Genomic DNA, 19,024 nt, shown 5'->3' with positions numbered 1-19,024 from the left:
ATTATATTATTCCTGCCATTTGCTTGATTCCAGAACGGAGCCGTCTTTGGACCTTTCTTCATCTGCCCGTTCCTGATCTTCTCGGGATTTTTCATCCACCTGAACGATGCCCACCCGGCCATGCACTGGTTGTTCCATATTTCCTTTCTCAAGTATGCCCTGCAGGGTGCCACGGTGGCCATCTTCGGCTTCGACCGACCGAAGATGGACTGCGAGGAGACCTACTGCCATTTCGTGTTGCCAAAGAAGTTTCTCAAGGAGATAGACATGGAGGGCGCGGATATTGTCGAGGCTGTGACTGCACTGGTGGTGATCTTTTTAGTCCTCCGGATAGCGGCATTCTACGTGATGCGATACAGGCTGAAGAACAAAAACTAAATGTGATAGAGCGAATGTGCGCGGTTCTTTTTCTGTCGTATCGTCGATTTCAACCTGGCCAGAAGTTTGCTTTTGAGTTTAGTTTAAGTTCGTTCTTCTTAATGATTCGTTCGGTTAAGTTAAACTGCAAAGAAGTCGAGTTGACATTCCTTTTTTCGTCCCCGGTCGAAGTCTATGCGATTTGAAGTTTCTTTAGATGCAAATTGCAGGAGTCATATTAGGTAGGAAACCAACAATGTGAATAGTCACCGAGAAGTTATTTGTGTTCGAAGGATGCAAAAAAAAAGTGATTGTCTTCCGAGGAAAAGTAGCGGATTATGATGGTCTTGCATTTAGCCTAGCGTTGTTATTACTAAAGGGGTGTATTCCTTAAGAAATATTTTATCGAATGATTCGAATGTAAAATAAATAAGTTGCAAAGTTAAAACAGCTTTATTGGAAAATCCTCAACCGCCTTCTTAGGCATATGTACAATATCACCTGAAACAGAGCGATGAATCCTAACATGACGTACACGTTATACTCAAATCCCGTATCCGGAGTATCCATAAACTTCAAATATTTGCTTGGCCTATTGTAGTAGCACATAATCTGCGAACAGGGAAAATCCGTTCGATTGTAGCCGTAGATGGCTTGCAGCGATCCCTGCATCGTGTACCGAAAGAACGACGTATAGGACAGTGGTTGCAAAAACTCCAACATCTCGTACGATTTGATAAAGTACCCAGAAAAGAGCATAGCCGGAATGCTCAAGCTGGGAACGAAGAACGTCGCCATCTGGATGTCGAATGCGGCCCCGGAAAGAAGACCTACAGTTTGAGCAAAGATGCCCAACAGCAAACACATGGCCCAGAACATGCCGAATCGCATCGGTTCCAACGGTTGACCAGTTAGGTAGTACCCAATGCTGACGAACAGTGTCGGACAGATGAGCTGAAGTGGAATGTCGGCGAAGAACTTTGCCAGGTAGTACGCTTCCAGAGAGTACCAGTTGTTGAGATGTTCCCGCACGAAGATTTTCGCCTCCGATGGGACTGAAAGAGAGATTGATGGATGAAGTATGTATAACATAAAATACACAGTTGATAACCTACAAGTAACAGTACAGGGCATAGCGTTTCCATAGAAGATGAAAATGTGAAAGAAGAACAGACCAGCTGTGTTCGTCATTACGGTGGAAGCGTCCTGTCCAGTGTTGTAGAATACGACTCCCAACAATATTCCAACTACGACGTGAGCAATGACTCGGAGTTGAGCAAAGAACTGTAAATAAACGAGCATCATAGTTAAAGCAGCACTTTTTAAAGAAATAACAAAAGTCTTACAAAATCTCGCGCGGTAGATCGAAGCGATCGCCTAAGAAGCACATGGAACTGTTTCCACTGTGGAACCGGATATCTGCGTCGGGATTTTCTGATCAGACAAGTATTCCGGTAAGGTGTCAGGATGCTGTTCCTGTAGTTGACGTCCTCATCGGAAGATTTTCTCCCGTGAGCGTCGGAGTTGTTGAACTTTAAGGTGAGCAGCTCGATTCCGGGGCAGCTCGACATCGATGCTACTTCCAGAGCTGAAAGCAAAGCAAAACAGTGATGTTAGTCTCGATGATATAGGATAATAATAGAGCGGGGTGAGAAAAATACCTGTAGCAAAGGTTATGGGTCAAATGTTATGGTTTGTTTCCCTAATAATTTTATTTGCACTTTAAATTGGACTCCGCTGACACTAATAAAAGTGCGCGTTGAACGTTGCATCATCGTTTTGGTGTCCTCTGCGCATTTATTTTTTTTATGAATCAAGGAATAAGTGCGACCAAAGCATCAACCCGATTTAACGTACACGAGCACTTATATTATAGCTGCCGCAGTTATAATCGCACTTTTAAAACATGAAATCTCGCGTAACATTTGAAAAGGGCCTATCCTCGTTGATCGATTCTCTTCATCGACTTTCTCTTTGATTTACCACGGCTAAATAAACGAATTTCTCGCTGAGCTCGCAGTACAGTTCGGTGGAAGATGATGTTAGCTTGCGCCGTAAACAACACACTCAATGGAAAATTCATTAGCAGTCGGGTTATTCGAGGAACAGAAAATCGATGAAGAGAATCGATCAACAATGATAGGCCCTTTTCTCTTGTTGCGCAAAGAAGGGAAAAAATTGTGCACAGTTATTTGGAAAATCCATTGTGGTCTGCATCTAGGCTAGCTAAACAGCTGAAATTGGCCAGAAATACCGTATGGCGCGTTATCAAACGGTATAAGGAAACATTGACGACGATTCGGAAGCCTCAAGCCAATCGTCGGAGTGGAACTGTCGACCGGTAAGATTTTGAAGACGATTAAGAGGAATCCCAATCTGTCGGACCGTGATTTGGCCAGAAATTTCGGTGCTGCCCATAGTACCGTGAGGAGAACTCGACTCCGGGAAGGAATCAAGTCGTATCGAGCTAGCAAACAGCCAAATCGGACCATAAAACAAAATAGTGTGGCCAAAATCCGTGCGCGGAAGCTATACGACCAGGTGCTGATCAAGTTCGACGGGTGTCTTCTGATGGACGATGAAACCTATGTCAAGGCTGACTTCGGGCAAATCCCAGGTCAAAAATTTTACTTGGCAACGGCTCGGGGGGATGTTCCAGCCAAATTTAAATTTGTTTTTGCCGACAAATTTGCACGAAAATTTATGATTTGGCAGGGCATTTGCAGCTGTGGCAAAACAACGAAAGTTTTCGTTACAAATAAGACAATGACGTCGGAACTATACCAAAAAGAGTGTCTCCAAAAACGAATTTTGCAGTTCATTCGATCCCACGACCATCCCGTAATGTTTTGGCCAGATTTGGCAAGCTGTCATTACAGCAAAGTCGTTCAAGAATGGTATGCAGAGAAAGGGGTCCAGTTTGTTTCGAAAAACCTTAATCCACCCAACTGCCCCCAGTTCCGCCCTATTGAGAAATACTGGGCAATCATGAAGAGGAGACTCAAGGCAAAGGGAAAGGTTGTCAAAGACATCAATCAGATGAAGACCTGGTGGAATAAGATAGCTAAAACGATGGACGAAGAAGGTGTGCGCCGCCTAATGAGCCGTGTTACAGGAAAAATTCGAGAATTCCTTCGAAACCGTGACGAATAATTTTATCCGTATTTTTTCTTAAAAGTATGAAGAAAACGCTACATTTGTATAAAAAAAGATCTTGAATTCAATAATAAATAACTGAAATACAGGCAATTGTTTTTGTTCCAATTCTATCTGAAGCAAGCTTTAGTATTGTTGGTTGATAAATCTGTTCGAAATTCGTTTGTTGAAAAATCATTCATGGTGATTCCTTCAGGAGTCCACAAATTGCCTGATGGTGGCTGAGATGCCCTATCACTTCAAGTGTTCTAGAGCACAAATGTCGGACACAGTTGTGACATCACTCATGAAGTTAGAACTCCCTGTCTGCTGCATCAAATGTGAAGGTCCAGTTTCATTGTTGTATGTTTTGTGGCAGCTCTGTTCTTGAAATGTTGAGGTGATAGTATAGCGCATTACACACATTATAAGAAGTACGGAAACGCATATGTCACGAATGGGAATTCTCGGATATCTTCAAGGTCATTACTGATTTCCATCACTACCTCAACAGACTTCCCCAATCTCAGGCATTTGGTGAAGATCAGCATCGATGGCACCTATCAGTTGGTCTTGGGTTTGGTCACGTTTGGCCATCAATTCTGTTGCCAAATCTCCAGGCAAAAATTGTTGCTTCCAGCGTTTGAACATGCAACAATCACAAAAGCAGGTGCTGTAATTATTTTGCAAAATGTGACGAAAAGGTTGCGTTTCTAGCAACCCTGATTCAGCAACCCAGATTCATCAACAATTTTTGAGCACAAAGTGTTTATAATCGTATTAATAAGCTTATATATTGCTCTTTTGATTGTCGATTTCTCCATATTTTGGTGGTGACAAGTTGAATCTCTCACTAAAATGTGCTCGTTCCCCCGCTGCTGGCGTGCAAAAGGACCAGTACTAAGTAACTAATGGATGTTCACACTGCATGGCTTATAAGATCGACTCAAATTTAAAATTACTCAAACGCTAGTAAACGAAGTTAACTTGAATAATGAGTAAAATTTTCCAAGTCTCATAAATCTTTTCGAATAATATGACAAAAATCGACAATCGACAATCCATTGGAAAATATTCATTTGAATTTCACATAACTTTCATGTGATTTCATAATTGGGAATAGCATCACAAAACCACATGAACCTTATGTGGCAAATGATATTTAAGTGATTTATCATATAGAACATATAGAACATTCCCAATAGAAACTACATGAAAACTTTTTTGACGTAGAACTACGTCTTTGTCGACTATACTGGGGTGCAAGTCAAAAAATATGTGTGGTGAAGGAGTGTTAGGTTTTGAACGCTTGTAACTTTGTCATTTATAGATGAAATTAAAATCCAAATACGCCAATCGATAGGATATTACATTACAAACCTGTTGAAATAAATATTTTTCCAATTTTTCTATAATTAAACTTTTGAAAATGTACAAATGATAATTTTATCACTGATTTCATGAAATAAGCCTTTTTCCCAAACCCAGTCATCATAAACGAATACCACTTGGTTGCACATCATTCTGCTTGAACCTGAAAAGATATAAATCAGCGCTGCTCTCATACCACTGCTCAGTTCATCATCATTCGCTGCCAGACTGTTGAGCAGTTCAGTCGATTTGAATTCTCTCTAGTTTCGTTCGTTCGTTCGCAAGTCGAATTAGCTCCGCGTTGTATAGTGACGCTCTCGCTGACCCAGCCATGGGTAAGAAATCGCGCGGTAACGCGAGTGCCGGCTTACCGGGAAAACAGACTCTCCCAGGAGACGGCGCGACCACCGAGCCAGCTCAGAAGAAGCAGAAGAAAACCCCATTGCCCGTCCCGACAGGCGTTGCGGACCCGCAGCCGGGGCCTCCCGGAACTAAACGACCCAGACCTGAAGACATCAGCGCCACTGCATCGGCAGCAAAAAAGCTGCTGAGCAACAATCCGTTCTCCGCCCTGCAGAACGGAGCCCAGCCGCAGTCGGACCCTGAGACGGTGCCTAAAAAAGTTAAGTTGCCACCCTTCTATGTGAAGGGCTTCCCTCCCGGGCTATGGGAGCAGCTGGATTTCTACATTAAGCAGGGCCTTCGCTGCACCATTCAACGGTGCACGGAAGGCTACAAACTGATGGTCTCGGCCGAAAATCACTACAACGCAGTCCAGGCCCTCTTGGACAGGATGAAGCTGGAGTACTTCTCCCACGACGTCGAGGCCACCAAGCCGCTGAAAGTGGTGCTGCGCGGGCTCCACGACATGGACACCACCACCTTAATGGACGAGATTAAGGCGAACGGCCTCAAGCCGGTCGAAATCCACAAGATGACCCGCAGCAAGGCCATCAAGTATCGTGACCAGCTCTACTTGGTCCATCTGCAGAAGAACTCCACAACCGTGAAGGATCTCCATACGACACGCACACTGTTCCACATCGTAGTGAAGTGGGAGCGGTATAAGCCAACCCACCGTGGCGTCACTCAGTGCTCGAACTGCCTATTGTTCGGGCACGGCACCAGGAACTGCCGCATGGCCAGCCGCTGCATCAAATGCGGCAAAAACCACAAGATCGACGACTGCGACAGCATCGAGGAAGCCGCTCCCACATGCGCCAACTGCGGTGCTGCCCACAAGGCCACGAGTAAGGCCTGTCCGAAGCGGGCCGAATACGCCGAGATCCGGAAGAAGGCCTCGTCCAACAACCAGCCCGGTCGCAAGAAGGTCCCGGAAAACAACGCGCAGAACTTTCCTCCGTTATCACCGGTCCAACCACGGCCAATTCCAGTGTTGGCGCCGCTCCCGCTCAACCAACAGTTGGCTGCTGCCCAGTCGGCTGCCGCTGCAGTACCCAGTCAAGCCTCCGGCCCATCGACGGATCCCCCTGCTCCGGGATTGGCCGGTACAACCGGTGAAGCTACAGACGATTCTCCGCTGTCAACGGATGAGATCGTCACACTGTTGGCCCAGGCCATCATCATCAAGCGCACCTGCGCAACAAGAACACAACAGCTCCAAGCTATCATCTCCTTCGTCGCTAATTATGGACCGTGAACCCATAAAGATCGCCAACTGGAACGCTCGCTCCGTAGGGGCGAAAAACATTGAGCTTGCAGACTTCCTCCGCAAGCACGACATCGACGTGGGCCTTCTCACCGAGACTCACCTCAAGACCGGTGACAGCTTCTGGCTGCCCGACCACAGCATTGTCCGGCTTGATCGCACCAGCTCCAGGGGGGGCGGTGTCGCGGTCATCATCAAGAAAGGCATCAAGTACTGCACCCTACCCCACTACCGCACTTCCATCATCGAGGCCGTTGGCATAGAGGTGGAAACATCGACCGGAAACGTCCGGTTCATCGCCGCCTACTGCCCCCGGCAATGTACCGTTAGCAATGGTACAGCACAGCAGTTCAAGAACGACCTTGCCATCATAACCCACACCAATGCCCGCTTTGTAATCGGAGGGGACCTGAACGCCCGGCACGAGGCCTGGCGGAACTACCAGCAGAACCAGAACGGCCGCCTGCTATTCGACCATTCCCAGCATGGTCTCTATTCCGTCTGGTTTCCGGACGAACCAACCTTCACATCACCGACGGGCAACCCATCGACGCTGGACCTGTTCTTGGCAAACACCAGATTAGCCAAGCCGGTTGCCGTCAACGACCTGAGTTCGGACCACCAACCGGTGCTGACCGAGCTGGGCTACAACGTGGCCCCTGCACCGTGCCAGCGGAAGGACTACCATCGAGTCAACTGGGTTCAGTTTCGACGCGTGGTCGACCGCCACATCGACGACAACCCACCGCTCGACACAGTGGATGACATCGACCGGGCCCTGGAGGGTCTCCACCAAGCCATATCCGTGGCTGACGAAGAGTGCGTTCGACGAGTTCCTGTGAGGGGTAAGTTTCAAGCAATTGATTCCCACACCAAACTCTTGATTCGGCTCAGAAATGTTCGTAGACGCCAGTTTCAGCGGACTGGGGATCTGCAGCGTAAATACAAAATGGTCGATCTGAATCGGCAGATCGCTTCCAGAATGGTCTCAATCCGGAACGAGAGTTTCGGGCGGCTCGTTCAGAACCTGGACGACCGTTCCAGACCATTCTGGAAGGTTGCCAAGGTGCTGAAGTCTCACCCCAAGCCCATTCCACCACTTAGAGTCAATGACGAACGGCTTATCACCAACGAAGAGAAGGCCAATGCGATTGGGGAGCACATTGCCCAGTCGCATTTGCTTGGCTCTAAAATCCCAAGTCCACTCGAGAACCAGGTTGCGCAGTGCGTCCAGACGTTAGATGCCTCCCCTTGTGCCGTCCCTCCAGAAGAACGGATTACAGAGGAACAAATTTGCTCAGCGCTGAAATACAGTAAGAACATGAAGGCTCCCGGGTTTGACGGAATATTCAACCTAGCGTTGAAAAATCTCAGCCCGAGGGTGCACTCGCTGCTAGCTGCCACCTTCAACAGATGCTTGGAGCTGCACTACTTTCCAAGCATCTGGAAGGTGGCAAAAATCATCCCGATCCGCAAACCTGGGAAAGACCCTTCACTACCGTCAAGCTACAGACCGATTAGCCTGCTCTCAGCGCTGAGCAAGCTGTTCGAAAAATTGATCCTCAGCCGACTAAACAAGTTTGTGGAGGAACATGACATTCTTCTTCCGGAACAGTTCGGGTTCCGCAAGGGGCATTCCACCAATCATCAGCTAGTGCGGGTGATGAATAACATCCGAAGTAACAAAGCTGTATCCAAGTCCACAGCCATGGCCTTGTTAGACGTCGAAAAGGCTTTTGACAATGTCTGGCACGACGGACTTATATACAAGCTTTGTAACTCCAACTTTCCACCAAACCTTGTGAAAATCACCCATAACTATCTCCAGCAAAGGTCGTTCAGGGTGTCGTTGAATAGTTCCCTTTCGGGACAATTTCCGATCCCAGCAGGTGTTCCGCAAGGGAGTCTGCTGGGACCACTGCTTTACAGCATCTACACGTCGGACATCCCTCCTCTAGGAGACGGTTGCGTGTTCTTTCTGTTTGCAGATGACACCGCGATAGCTGTCAAGGGTAGGATGCCTCGTGAAATTACGAACAAGCTCCAACGATGCCTTGACACCTTTACTGATTATGCCACCACGTGGAAAATCAAAATCAACGCCTCGAAAACCCAAGCGATCATGTTCCTTCACAGACAATCATTAAAACTTAAACCGTCTCCCTCCTGTACCGTAATAATGGATGGTACAAGGGTCGAGTGGTCCACTGATGTTACTTATCTCGGGATGTTGTTCGATGAGAAGCTCCTGTTCCGCTCGCACATAGAGAAAACCCCGCCTTGGTTAGGTGTTTGTATCCGCTCATTTGCCGCAGATCCCGCCTCTCAAGGCAAAACAAACTGGCTGTTTACAAACAGATCATAGCCCCCGCGATCTTCTATGCCGCCCCGGTGTGGGAATCGTGCGCTCAGACCCACAGGAACAAAATCCAGGTTGCACAGAATAGAGTGTTGAGGATGATCCTAGATCGTCCATTCGACACAAGAATAGCAGACCTCCATCAAGAGGCAGAAATTCCCAAAGTAGATTCCAAAATTGATGATATGACAACTAAATTTATTCAAAAATGCAATCTTTCTGAACATGCTTTAATAAGCAATTTGTACATTGTAGGTTAAGTGTATATAGTAGAGTAGGTTAGTTTTAAGCTGTAAATAGTAGTATTAAGTAGTTTCTCTTCAAATTCTAAAAACAAAACAAACCAATCCCACCAAGGTGGTCGACCGTGTACTAAGTCTAGGACTAATTCTGTAAAACAAATTTTGAATTTTGCCCATACCTAAAGATGAAGAAATCATTAAATCACTTAGTAAAAATTTATATGGTAATCGTCCAAGTTAAACTAAAATAAAGATCATTTAAACTAAAAAAAAAACTACCACTGCTCAGTTCATTCTTTGCTCGACTGTTGAGCTGTTCAGTCCGTATTTTTCGCTCGAGATCTCGTTTCGATTTTGTTTCGTTTTGTGCTGTCGCGTTGCGCCGTGGAAGTGTCGCCACCTTCTCGCGTTCTAGCAAGTTTACTTGAACTTGCAAACACGAAACAAATGGTGCGTAAACGTGCCAATGAGTCAACGGCGGGCCCTTCAAAGAAGGTGCTAATCAAGCCCAGCGCGTCGCAGGATGACGCCGGAAATCGAGTACTGCAAGCCAACCAGTATGCAGTACTCCCGGAAGAAAATAGCGATGGTGACGCCGCTCCCATTGCAAGAAAAGAGCGAATTCCCCCGCTTTTCACGCCGGTGAAGGATGTTGCCAAGCTAGGTGCTGAACTAGCAAAACACAAGCTGCTGCCTCGCTTCAAACTTTGCAGCATCGGTACCAAAATCATGTGCTCCAGCCTGGAGGAGGACAAACAAATAGGATGTTTCCTGAAGGAAAACAACGTGGACTTCTTCACGCATGATCTGCCATCGAGCAAGCCACTGAAGGCGGTTTTGCGTGGATTACCGTCGTTCGAGGCGGCTGCGGTGAAGTCCGAGCTGGAGCGGCTTGGGCTCCAACCTGAGGCCGTGTTCCAGATGAACCGCCGTTCCATCAACAATACCAGCTTCCGTGACCAGTTGTTCCTGGTGCACTTCACGAAGAGATCCACCAGTCTTGCGGCTCTGAGATCCAAAATCCGGGACCTGTTTCAGGTCATCATCAGTTGGGAGCATTACAAACCCCAACATCGTGATGTTACGCAGTGTACGAACTGCCTCTCCTATGGTCATAGCACCAAAAACTGCCATATGAAGACAAACTGCGGCAAGTGTGCTGGAACTCACTCAACTGCGTCCTGTGAGCAAGTTGATCACATAGAGCCAACGTGTGTCAACTGCGGTGGAAACCATCAAGCCTCCAATCGCGGATGTCCCAAGCGAGTGGAGTACATTAATATCCGTCGGAAGGCTACAATCAACAACCAGGTAATCATCGTTCGCCTCCTGTACTCACGGAAGTCCAGTACCCAGCTCTCCATCCCCGTCGACATGTTCCGAACCTAGCCCCGCTTCCGCTCAACAACCAACAAGCCAACCATGCGAGTATCCAAATGGTTCCCAACAGTCGGACGGTTCAGCATCGTCTCGCTGTTGCTGCGGCCCAGCCAAATCCAGGTTTATCCACCGCCCCTGGTTTATCATACGCTGCTGCTGTCTCCGAACCATCCGAACCAGCACGTGAAGCAGAATCCCATGACCAAAAAAACTTACAAGGCTCTTGTACGACCGTATTTTGACGAAACACAAGGGCTGCACTATAATCGATGACGAAAAATACGTCAAACTCGATTCAGCTTTCCGGTCAAAATGTTTACATCGCGACTGGACGTGGGGATGTGCTTACAAGATTCATGTTTGTGTTTGCCGAAAGTTCGCGAAGAAGGTCATTCTTTGACAAGCGATTTGCAGTTGTGGCCTGAAAACGGAACCATTCATCACATCCTCGGGTCCATGCATTAATTATGTCACGCTAAATCCCCCCCTATCGTGACGTTTTTCCTATACCTAATGCATCACTTGTCTTAAAATCTTAGAACCCCCTCCCCCCTTAGAGCGTGACATAATATATGCATCAACCCCTCGTCGATGACATCCCAAGTTTACATCGAAGAATGCCTGAAAAAGCGTGTATTGCCGTTCATCCGCAAGCATATGGGCAAAGTGATCTTTTGACCCGATTTGGCCGGCTGTCACTACTCCAAGGTGGTTCTGGAGTGGTATGCTGCCAACAAGATCGATTTTGTCCCCAAGCTAATAAATCCACCGAATTACCCGGAATTTCGACCAATCGAAAAATACTGGGCAATTTCAAAGCAGCGACTTCGACGAAGCGGCGGGACAGTCAAGGACATCTAGCAAATGCGGGCAAAATGGAACAAATGCGCTGATTCCGGGTCCGTTTCCATTGTGCAGCTGCTGACGGGCTCCATCAAGAGGAAGGCTTGAGATTTCGTTTGAACTGGAGAAATGTAACCATCTAATGATGTAACTTTGAAGTTTTAATAAAAGTACTGTAAAGCAACCATTAATGGGCTTTTAAAACTTTTTGAATCACGAATTACAGGTTTTTTTGTGAGTACCGATTTACTTTTAGTCAGCCTTTAAGTACCTTACTGTGATGATCGATTCCCCTCAGTGATTTTCTATTTCGTTGATAACTCGGATCGATTAGTATTTCTCGGTGAGTTTGATTTTGTTTTAGCAAACTGCAGAAACTCATTTTAGATGAAAAAGAAAAAGAAAATGCTAAATTATGAAATGTTACGATCATATTTTTTATTTGTTAGATACAAGAAAAGCTTGCAGAGTATGTGTTTAACTCAAGAAGCCTGCCAATTTTGCAATTAATTTTCACGATCATAATTGTGATTGTGACTCTTTGAAATCGAAATTGAGAGGTTTTATGAGTCAAATCAAGGGGTATGTCACTCAGCACATTGTACCAACATTAAATTCGGCACAGCTTGGGCACACCTTCGGCACAATCTCGTAGGCATTATATAAAATAGAATAGCAACTGTCATTGAAGTTGTTCACAACAGTACGTGCTGTTTGACTGTATATTCAGGAACATCCTCTAAGTGAATATACCAGAGGAACTCAGACCAGCAGTTCACTTATAGATCTGAATACGAAATGTAGGCTCTAGAGTGGGCTCAAGAGAAAGAGGCAGTTAGTCAGACCCCATTAGTACCTTTAATTCAAATAATGCTGCAACTCATACAAAACAAACTACAGAAGTCTATTCGTCATCCTCTATAGTCGGTCTCCAACAATGTTCCCCACCGGTTCCAACTCCGGCCGCTGATAGACCGTTGTTTTCGCATCACGAAATGCTAGGTTTCTGGTCTGCTTTTGAGGGCATTATAGAACCCTAAAACCAGGCTTGCTTCCACTCACTTGCTATAAAAACACGATTTTCTGAATTTTGAAATCATTAGATGTTATAATAATATTTTGAACTTGTGAGATACAAAAAGAGGTTGATATGCAAGTTTTTGACACATGAAACCTGTCAAATTTGCTTTCAGATAATCACAATCAGCGATTCTACGACTCGCGAGCGCTCACTCTGAGTGAACGCTCACGAATCATAAAATCGCTTATTGTAACACTATGGTAGCGAAATTGACAGGTTTTATGAGTCAAACACTTGCCTTTCATTCTCTTCTTGTATCTAACAAGTACAAAATATCATTATAACATCGAATGATTTCAAAATTCAGAAAATTATTTTTTTATAGCAAGTGAGTGGAAGCAACCCTGCCTAAAAACACAGGACTTTTACTATCCTTTGAACATAAAACACCAAAATTTCGCACACCCACCACTTCCCTCGTCATTCTCAATCCGATTTATCCTTGCGATTTCAAACCAAAACATTCAAGGTGTCAGAAATACCGGGTTGCCGGGATGGGTATTTTACAAACAATCGCAGCTTGCACTATAATCGGCACAATCGGTACACCTGCGGCACACTGACAAAAAAGATGATCCAAGATTGGTGTGCGGAGTGGCCTACACCTTGTGTTGATTTAATTATTCCTAAAAAATATGGTTTTATGCGAAATGAATATTTGCAACCTTGATTTGAACATACTGATCCAACTTTTTACTACACTAAGAATAATTTCCGAAAATTGATTCACTTAACTGTGATAGTCCGTAGGGGAAGGTCAACTGGGGTATAATTTTTGATTCAGTCGCTAATTGACCACTTTGTCAAGCAGTTTTGGCGTGACTTTCTACCAGCGATTTCACAAAATTGGACCAACAAATTTCTATTTTTATATGAAGCGCACAAATGTTGGCTACTTTTCTCGTGGTTCTAGAAGAAAAAAAATCTCAAAAAAATGTTTTATTTCAAAGTTCGAGTGGTAGTAAACGTCAGTTTAACTGCTCGAATGAAGTGGTTATTTTTTTTTTCTTTCCTTTATTTAACGTCGGTCTCTGTTCCGCAATCTAGTGCCAATCACCGACGGACATCGATTGCCATCAATTGACGGCAATCGAATGTGCAGGAAGGCAGCTTCCATACCTGCGTATGTTATCGCACCCATTCAACACACATGGGCCGGGACCAACGGCTTTACTTCCCTTCCGAAGGAAGACGTGACCAGAGATTTTTATGCCTCAGAAAAATCCCACCGACCTCGGCTGGGATTGAACGTAGACCCATCGGGGTGTTAGAAAGCAAGTGGTTAATTGGTTGATTTTCAAAATTGCTTTCTTGTTTAAATGTGGACAAAATTACTGTCAGAACTGTTTGTATTGCATTAAAAGTGTTTTTTGTTGCTTCATACGTGAAGTTTACGATATTCAGAGTTGGTAGGAAATGCTATACTTATATCAATTCGAAGCTTTAGTGCGATCATTTATCAGTTAGAGTTAATATGGGTCGCGATCCATCTGGTGGGTCACGACCGAACGTGGGAATTTTATGTTTGTCAAGCCAATTTAATGTCAATCTGTTTTTACGTTTCAGTTAATCATATGTATAATATAGCATCAAATTATATAGAAAAACTACATCTGTATTCAATATTGATGGGTTGGGAGCTTATTAAAGTTCATAGTAGGAAAAAGAAAAAAAAAGAAGCCCCACGTTGTCGAAAGCATATCCAGGCAATGGTGTGTTATAATGCAATTCTTCTTTACCCAACTATTGTTTTGCTGCTCTCGTCATGACCAACGTAGTCATCTCAGAGAAAAAGCAGTAGGGCCATAGAGGTAAATCTAAGACTAGTAGGTCCCGAAGAAACGTGCTTAACTTTTTGGCTCAGCTCTGGTACCATAGAGGTAACTCTATGGTCCATAACTTTTAATGGCACATTAGAACAGTCAGAACAAGTAATTGCAGCTAAGTTTAATGATTATTTCGTAGATAGCGTTTCATTGATTAATCAATCTATTGAATTGGTCGATGAACCTGACGAAATAAAACAGCCAGTTAATAGTAGTTGTAGATTTGAAGTTTTTCACAAAATCACATTAGATGAACTTAGAGTTATTTGTTTTTCATTAGGAAAATCGGCTGGAGTAGAAAATGTTAATGCTAGAGTTATTCAAGATTGCTTTCATGTCATTGGCCACATCTTGCTGGACCTTATTAATGAATCATTACAAACTGGACATGTGCCACAAATTTGGAAGGAATCCTTAGTGGTCCCTATTCAAAAAGTTGCTGGAACGATTAAAGCCGAAGAGTTTCGTCCCATCAACATGTTGCACACATTAGAGAAAATTTTAGAACTTGTTGTTAAAGGTCAGCTGTTGGAGTATTTAAATAGTAATAGTTTGTTGATACCAGAACAATCGGGATATCGGGAAGGTCATTCTTGTGAAACCGCGTTGAATTTGGTATTAGCGAAGTGGAAAAATAACTTGGAGTGTAAAGATACGATTGTTGCTGTTTTTTTGGATCTTAAACGCGCTTTTGAAACAATTTCTAGGCCCTTATTGTTAAGATCAATCAAGCGCTTTGGAATTACGAGTACTGCATATAAATGGTTTGAAAGCTATTTGTCTGACAGAACTCAACGGACTGTTTTTAATGATTCTGTTTCCAGTCCCGTGGGGAATAATCTTGGAGTGCCCCAGGGAAGTGTATTAGGGCCCCTGTTATTTATTATGTATATTAATGACTTGCGACGTGTTTTACGATTTTGCGACATTAATCTTTTTGCAGATGATACTGTGTTATTCATTGCAGCTAAGGATTTAGATGATGCCGTTTTACACTTGAATGAAGATTTGCGTTCTCTAAGTAGATGGTTGAAGTATAAGCAGTTAAAATTGAATACAAGTAAAACTAAATTTATGGTAATTTCGCGGAATCGAGTAAATGAGAACGTCTCTGTTGTAATTGATGATGAGACTATTGATCGCGTTCGGGAGATTAAATATCTTGGCGTGATTATTGATGACACACTTAAGTTCAACTCTCACATTGACAATGTCATCAAGAAAATTGCCAAGAAGTATGGAATTCTATGTCGACTGAAAAACGATTTAACTATTGCCAGTAAAATACAGCTATACAAATCAATCATCTCTCCTCATCTTGACTTTTGCCCTTCCATTTTATTTCTGGCCAATGCAACACAAATATCGAGATTACAGCGCTTGCAGAATAAAATAATGCGTTTGATTTTGAGATGTAATAGATTCACTTCCTCAACTTTGATGTTAGACGCCTTACAATGGTTGTCGGTGAAGCAAAGAATTGTATATTTGACTATGGTGTTCATTTTTAAAGTAGTTAACGGTTTGCTGCCTCGATATTTGTGTGATCGAATTGAAAGAGGAAGTGACTTTCATAGATATAATACTAGAAACGCGGTTGAAATAATAACACCACATTTCTTGACTTGTGCTTCACAAAATTCATTATATTATAAAGGAATAAATGTTTTCAATTCGATGCCTAGACATATCAAACGTTTAGCAACACTTACAGAATTTAAAAGACACTGCATTTCACACGTTAAAACTGTCTTTTGAACAGTTATCCCGTGATTTTTTTATGAATTGACAAATTATGTATCTTGACGAAGTTATCTCTAACGGATTATTTTATATGGATAGCTGTCATAACGACTTTTTAATAATTATTGTAGCACTGCAAAAACTATTTCTGTTCGCCACGAGGGTGATGATGGATTTTTAATATTTGATTTTATAGTAGATTAATTAAAACAAAAAGTAGTCTACAAAGGTTTGAGCCTCGCGCGCGTATTACGGATATAGAGGACTGAATTTAACATTTGATAAAAAAAAATGCAATTTTGAAGCTTATTTGAAAGATACCTTGAGTTAGTAGTAAGTTTTCTGGCAAATGTTAGGGGTTAGTGAGCATTCCTGACATTGCTGAAAATTATGATAGCATCAGATTGCGGGGTTACTAGTGTAATAGGATGCTTTGTTGATTGTTCATTAACTCTTGATTGCTTGTAATACTTATGAATATTTTAGGTGGACAAAAAGGCGAACTAAGAGGTGGACGCCTGAGCTTTTCCACATTTATATCGCTGTGAAGCAACTGTAAACTTTAGAAGGAATCTATATCTGTAACTGAAACCAGTTCGATTTTGTTTGCCAACCTGGTTAAAATGTCATATTCAATTATCTTAAAGATAAATCGTCCAGCTCAAACCTTTGTAGGGGTAAGAGGTGGGACCATCATCATTAAAAAAAAAAACTCTAAGACCAGAAGGTCCCGAAGAAACGAGCTCAACAAAAACTCAGCTCTGGTACTATCTTCGGTCCCAAGCTAATCGATGCACCCCTCTAAACATAGGAAAATCAACGAACCCCTCATTTTATCTGTCAAACTTTCATAACGAATCAAAACAAACATAGTGTAGTACTGGAATTTATACTAGAATGGGGTACGTTAATCGATTTGCTTGGGACCAATAGGCTAGTCAAGTAGTGAGCCAATTTAAAATCGTTAGTTTCGTATTGATTGTTGCTGGTACTCTCTTCGGTCCCAAGCTAATCGATATACCCCTCAAAACATACGAAAATCCACGAACCCCTCATTTTATCTGTCAAACTTTCATGGCAAATCAAAACAAACATTGTGTAGTACTAGAATTTCGACTAGAATGAGGCACGGTAATCGATTTGCTTGGGACCAATAGGCTAGGCAAGTAGTGAGCCAATTTAAAATCGATAGTTTCGTATTGATTGTTGGTAGGGTGGTGTTGCGTCCTGAACCATCATCAGAATTATAATGGGAAAATCAAACCCGCACTTTTCGCTTGTGGATTTGAGGACATACCTCAAATCCCCTCATCCATCAAGGCATGAGTTAGATAAAAGAGTGCGCATTCGTTCAAATTTGGCACATTTATTGGGAACCTCAGTGCGGAGCAGAGAGTTGTAAAGTTGTCCCACCCCCGGTGCACGTATTAAATAAATCACAAAATATCTTACCAAAATCAGCACGATTGTAGTACTTTGGACAGTGCAGTCCGGCTTCCGAGAAGCTCCCCACCAATCCACTAATTGGACCGTTGTAAATGCACTTCCCAGCCGACAGCAGGAACAGATCATCAAACAGTTGAAACAGACTGGAAGCCGGTTGATGAATCACACTGACAACCGTCCTGCCTTCCTGCGCCAGTGTCTTGATGTAACTCACTAACTGCATCGCCGAGACGCTGTCCAGCCCACTCGTCGGCTCGTCAAGCAGAATAATAGGTGGATTCGTAATTAATTCCATACCGATCGATAGCCGTTTCTTCTCCCCTCCGGACAAATTCTTCACCAGAGTTGTCATACTCTGACGAAGCCCGAGAACGTCCAGAATGTCACTCACTTTTTTCATCCGCACCATTCGGGAGCTGGAGATGGGCATCTTCAATTCTGCGGCATAGTCCATGATCTCCCGCACCGTTAGGTGATCCATCAAATCGTAATCCTGGGAAATGTACACGCACTTGCTTCGAAACGTTTCATCGCCTACCGTTTCGCCGTTGATCGACACGGATCCGATGACGCCATTTTTTCTTGGGTTGGGTGAAAAAAAAGTCGAACTTTTCACTATCTTCTACCGATTGAATCCCATCAGAACTTACTTGAATCCCGACAGAATGTTCAGCAATGAAGACTTGCCTGCTCCTGAAGGTCCAAGGATCGCTGTTAGTCTTCCCGGGGAGAACCGACCGGAAACGTTCTCCAGAATGGTTTTCCGTTGGTCACCTGCAGCGAAATACTTCCAGATTATTTCCGATCAATCTTCATCACACTGATAAGTAACTCACCCTTCACCACCCCCTTGTAGCAAATATTTCTAAACTCCAAAATCATATGCTCCAAAAGCTTCCGCCGATCTTCCATATCTACAACGGCTTCCATATCGTTCGTACTCAAATTCGATCAACAAGTCGCGCGCACTAAACGTTCTAATGCAGTTGCACTCTCATTGAAATCACTCCTCTAACTGCCGGAGCGAAGTCGTTTTTCCTAACACGAGCTCTGCTTTGCTGCTAGTGTCCGGGAGATGCTAGCAGCCGAGGTCGAATGCAGTTTTCCCTTATGAAGCAGCGATGTTGAGCTCCAAGCGAGCGGCAGACGGTGGCATTTTGCCTAGATTGAATCGTAGGGGAAAACTAAAGGTGCGGATCGAAAAATTCCCATCTTGGCACGCCGAACGGTGTTAGTGGCGATGAAAACTCCGGTTCAGCTGCACGAAAATCGTCGATCGTTAAGATCTTAGTACTTCTAATCGAACTGCGGGGTGTATTAGTGCTGCACTGCAGGTACGATTTCCATGACGTCACGGAAAATCCATCGTCGATGTGTGAAAGGGGGGGGGGGGGGGAGGGAATAATTATTGCAGTTACGATCAAATACTCAGCCGTTGCAACATCGAGTGTTGATGTGTGTTGGAAAGGTGTTCCATTCACAGTGCCGGTTAAAGCTATAACCACTAGTGACTGTTAATAGTGATTAGCGTAACTCAACGATCGGTGGTGATCGAGGGGGGTGGGAGATTAG

At 44.0% G+C, this 19,024-nt stretch overlaps 2 protein-coding genes across 3 annotated transcripts in view; one reads left to right on the top strand and one right to left on the bottom strand.

Annotated features, from left to right (window-relative positions):
• The window catches only part of LOC135701540 (ATP-binding cassette subfamily G member 4), a 56,977-nt gene extending 56,172 nt beyond the window's left edge, over positions 1-805 (top strand). Inside the window, exon 7 of the mRNA XM_065222363.1 lies at positions 34-805. Within this exon, the coding sequence (XP_065078435.1) occupies positions 34-378 (345 nt within the window). The 3' untranslated portion in view covers positions 379-805. The remainder of the gene's footprint in view (positions 1-33) is intronic.
• LOC135701545 (ATP-binding cassette sub-family G member 4-like) lies at positions 576-18,445 on the bottom strand. 2 transcript variants are annotated; one of them, XM_065222379.1, is made up of 6 exons: positions 18,289-18,445; positions 18,103-18,226; positions 17,459-18,033; positions 1,704-1,945; positions 1,473-1,641; positions 576-1,412 (listed from the first exon to the last, which is right to left on the bottom strand). In XM_065222379.1, exons 1-6 carry the CDS (start codon positions 18,380-18,382, stop codon positions 811-813), a joined length of 1,806 nt encoding a protein of 601 aa, XP_065078451.1. In that variant the 5' UTR covers positions 18,383-18,445; the 3' UTR covers positions 576-810. The 2 variants fall into 2 exon arrangements, with proteins under 2 accessions (XP_065078451.1, XP_065078450.1); XM_065222378.1 differs by having other exon boundaries at positions 576-1,641.
• Positions 18,446-19,024: the final 579 nt, after the last annotated feature.

Source organism: Ochlerotatus camptorhynchus, unplaced genomic scaffold, assembly GCF_037179485.1.
Source record: "Ochlerotatus camptorhynchus isolate MF236.1 unplaced genomic scaffold, CSIRO-AGI_Acam_v1.1 ptg000167l, whole genome shotgun sequence".
NCBI lineage: Eukaryota > Metazoa > Arthropoda > Insecta > Diptera > Culicidae > Ochlerotatus > Ochlerotatus camptorhynchus.
This window is presented reverse-complemented; position numbering and strand designations above follow the sequence as displayed.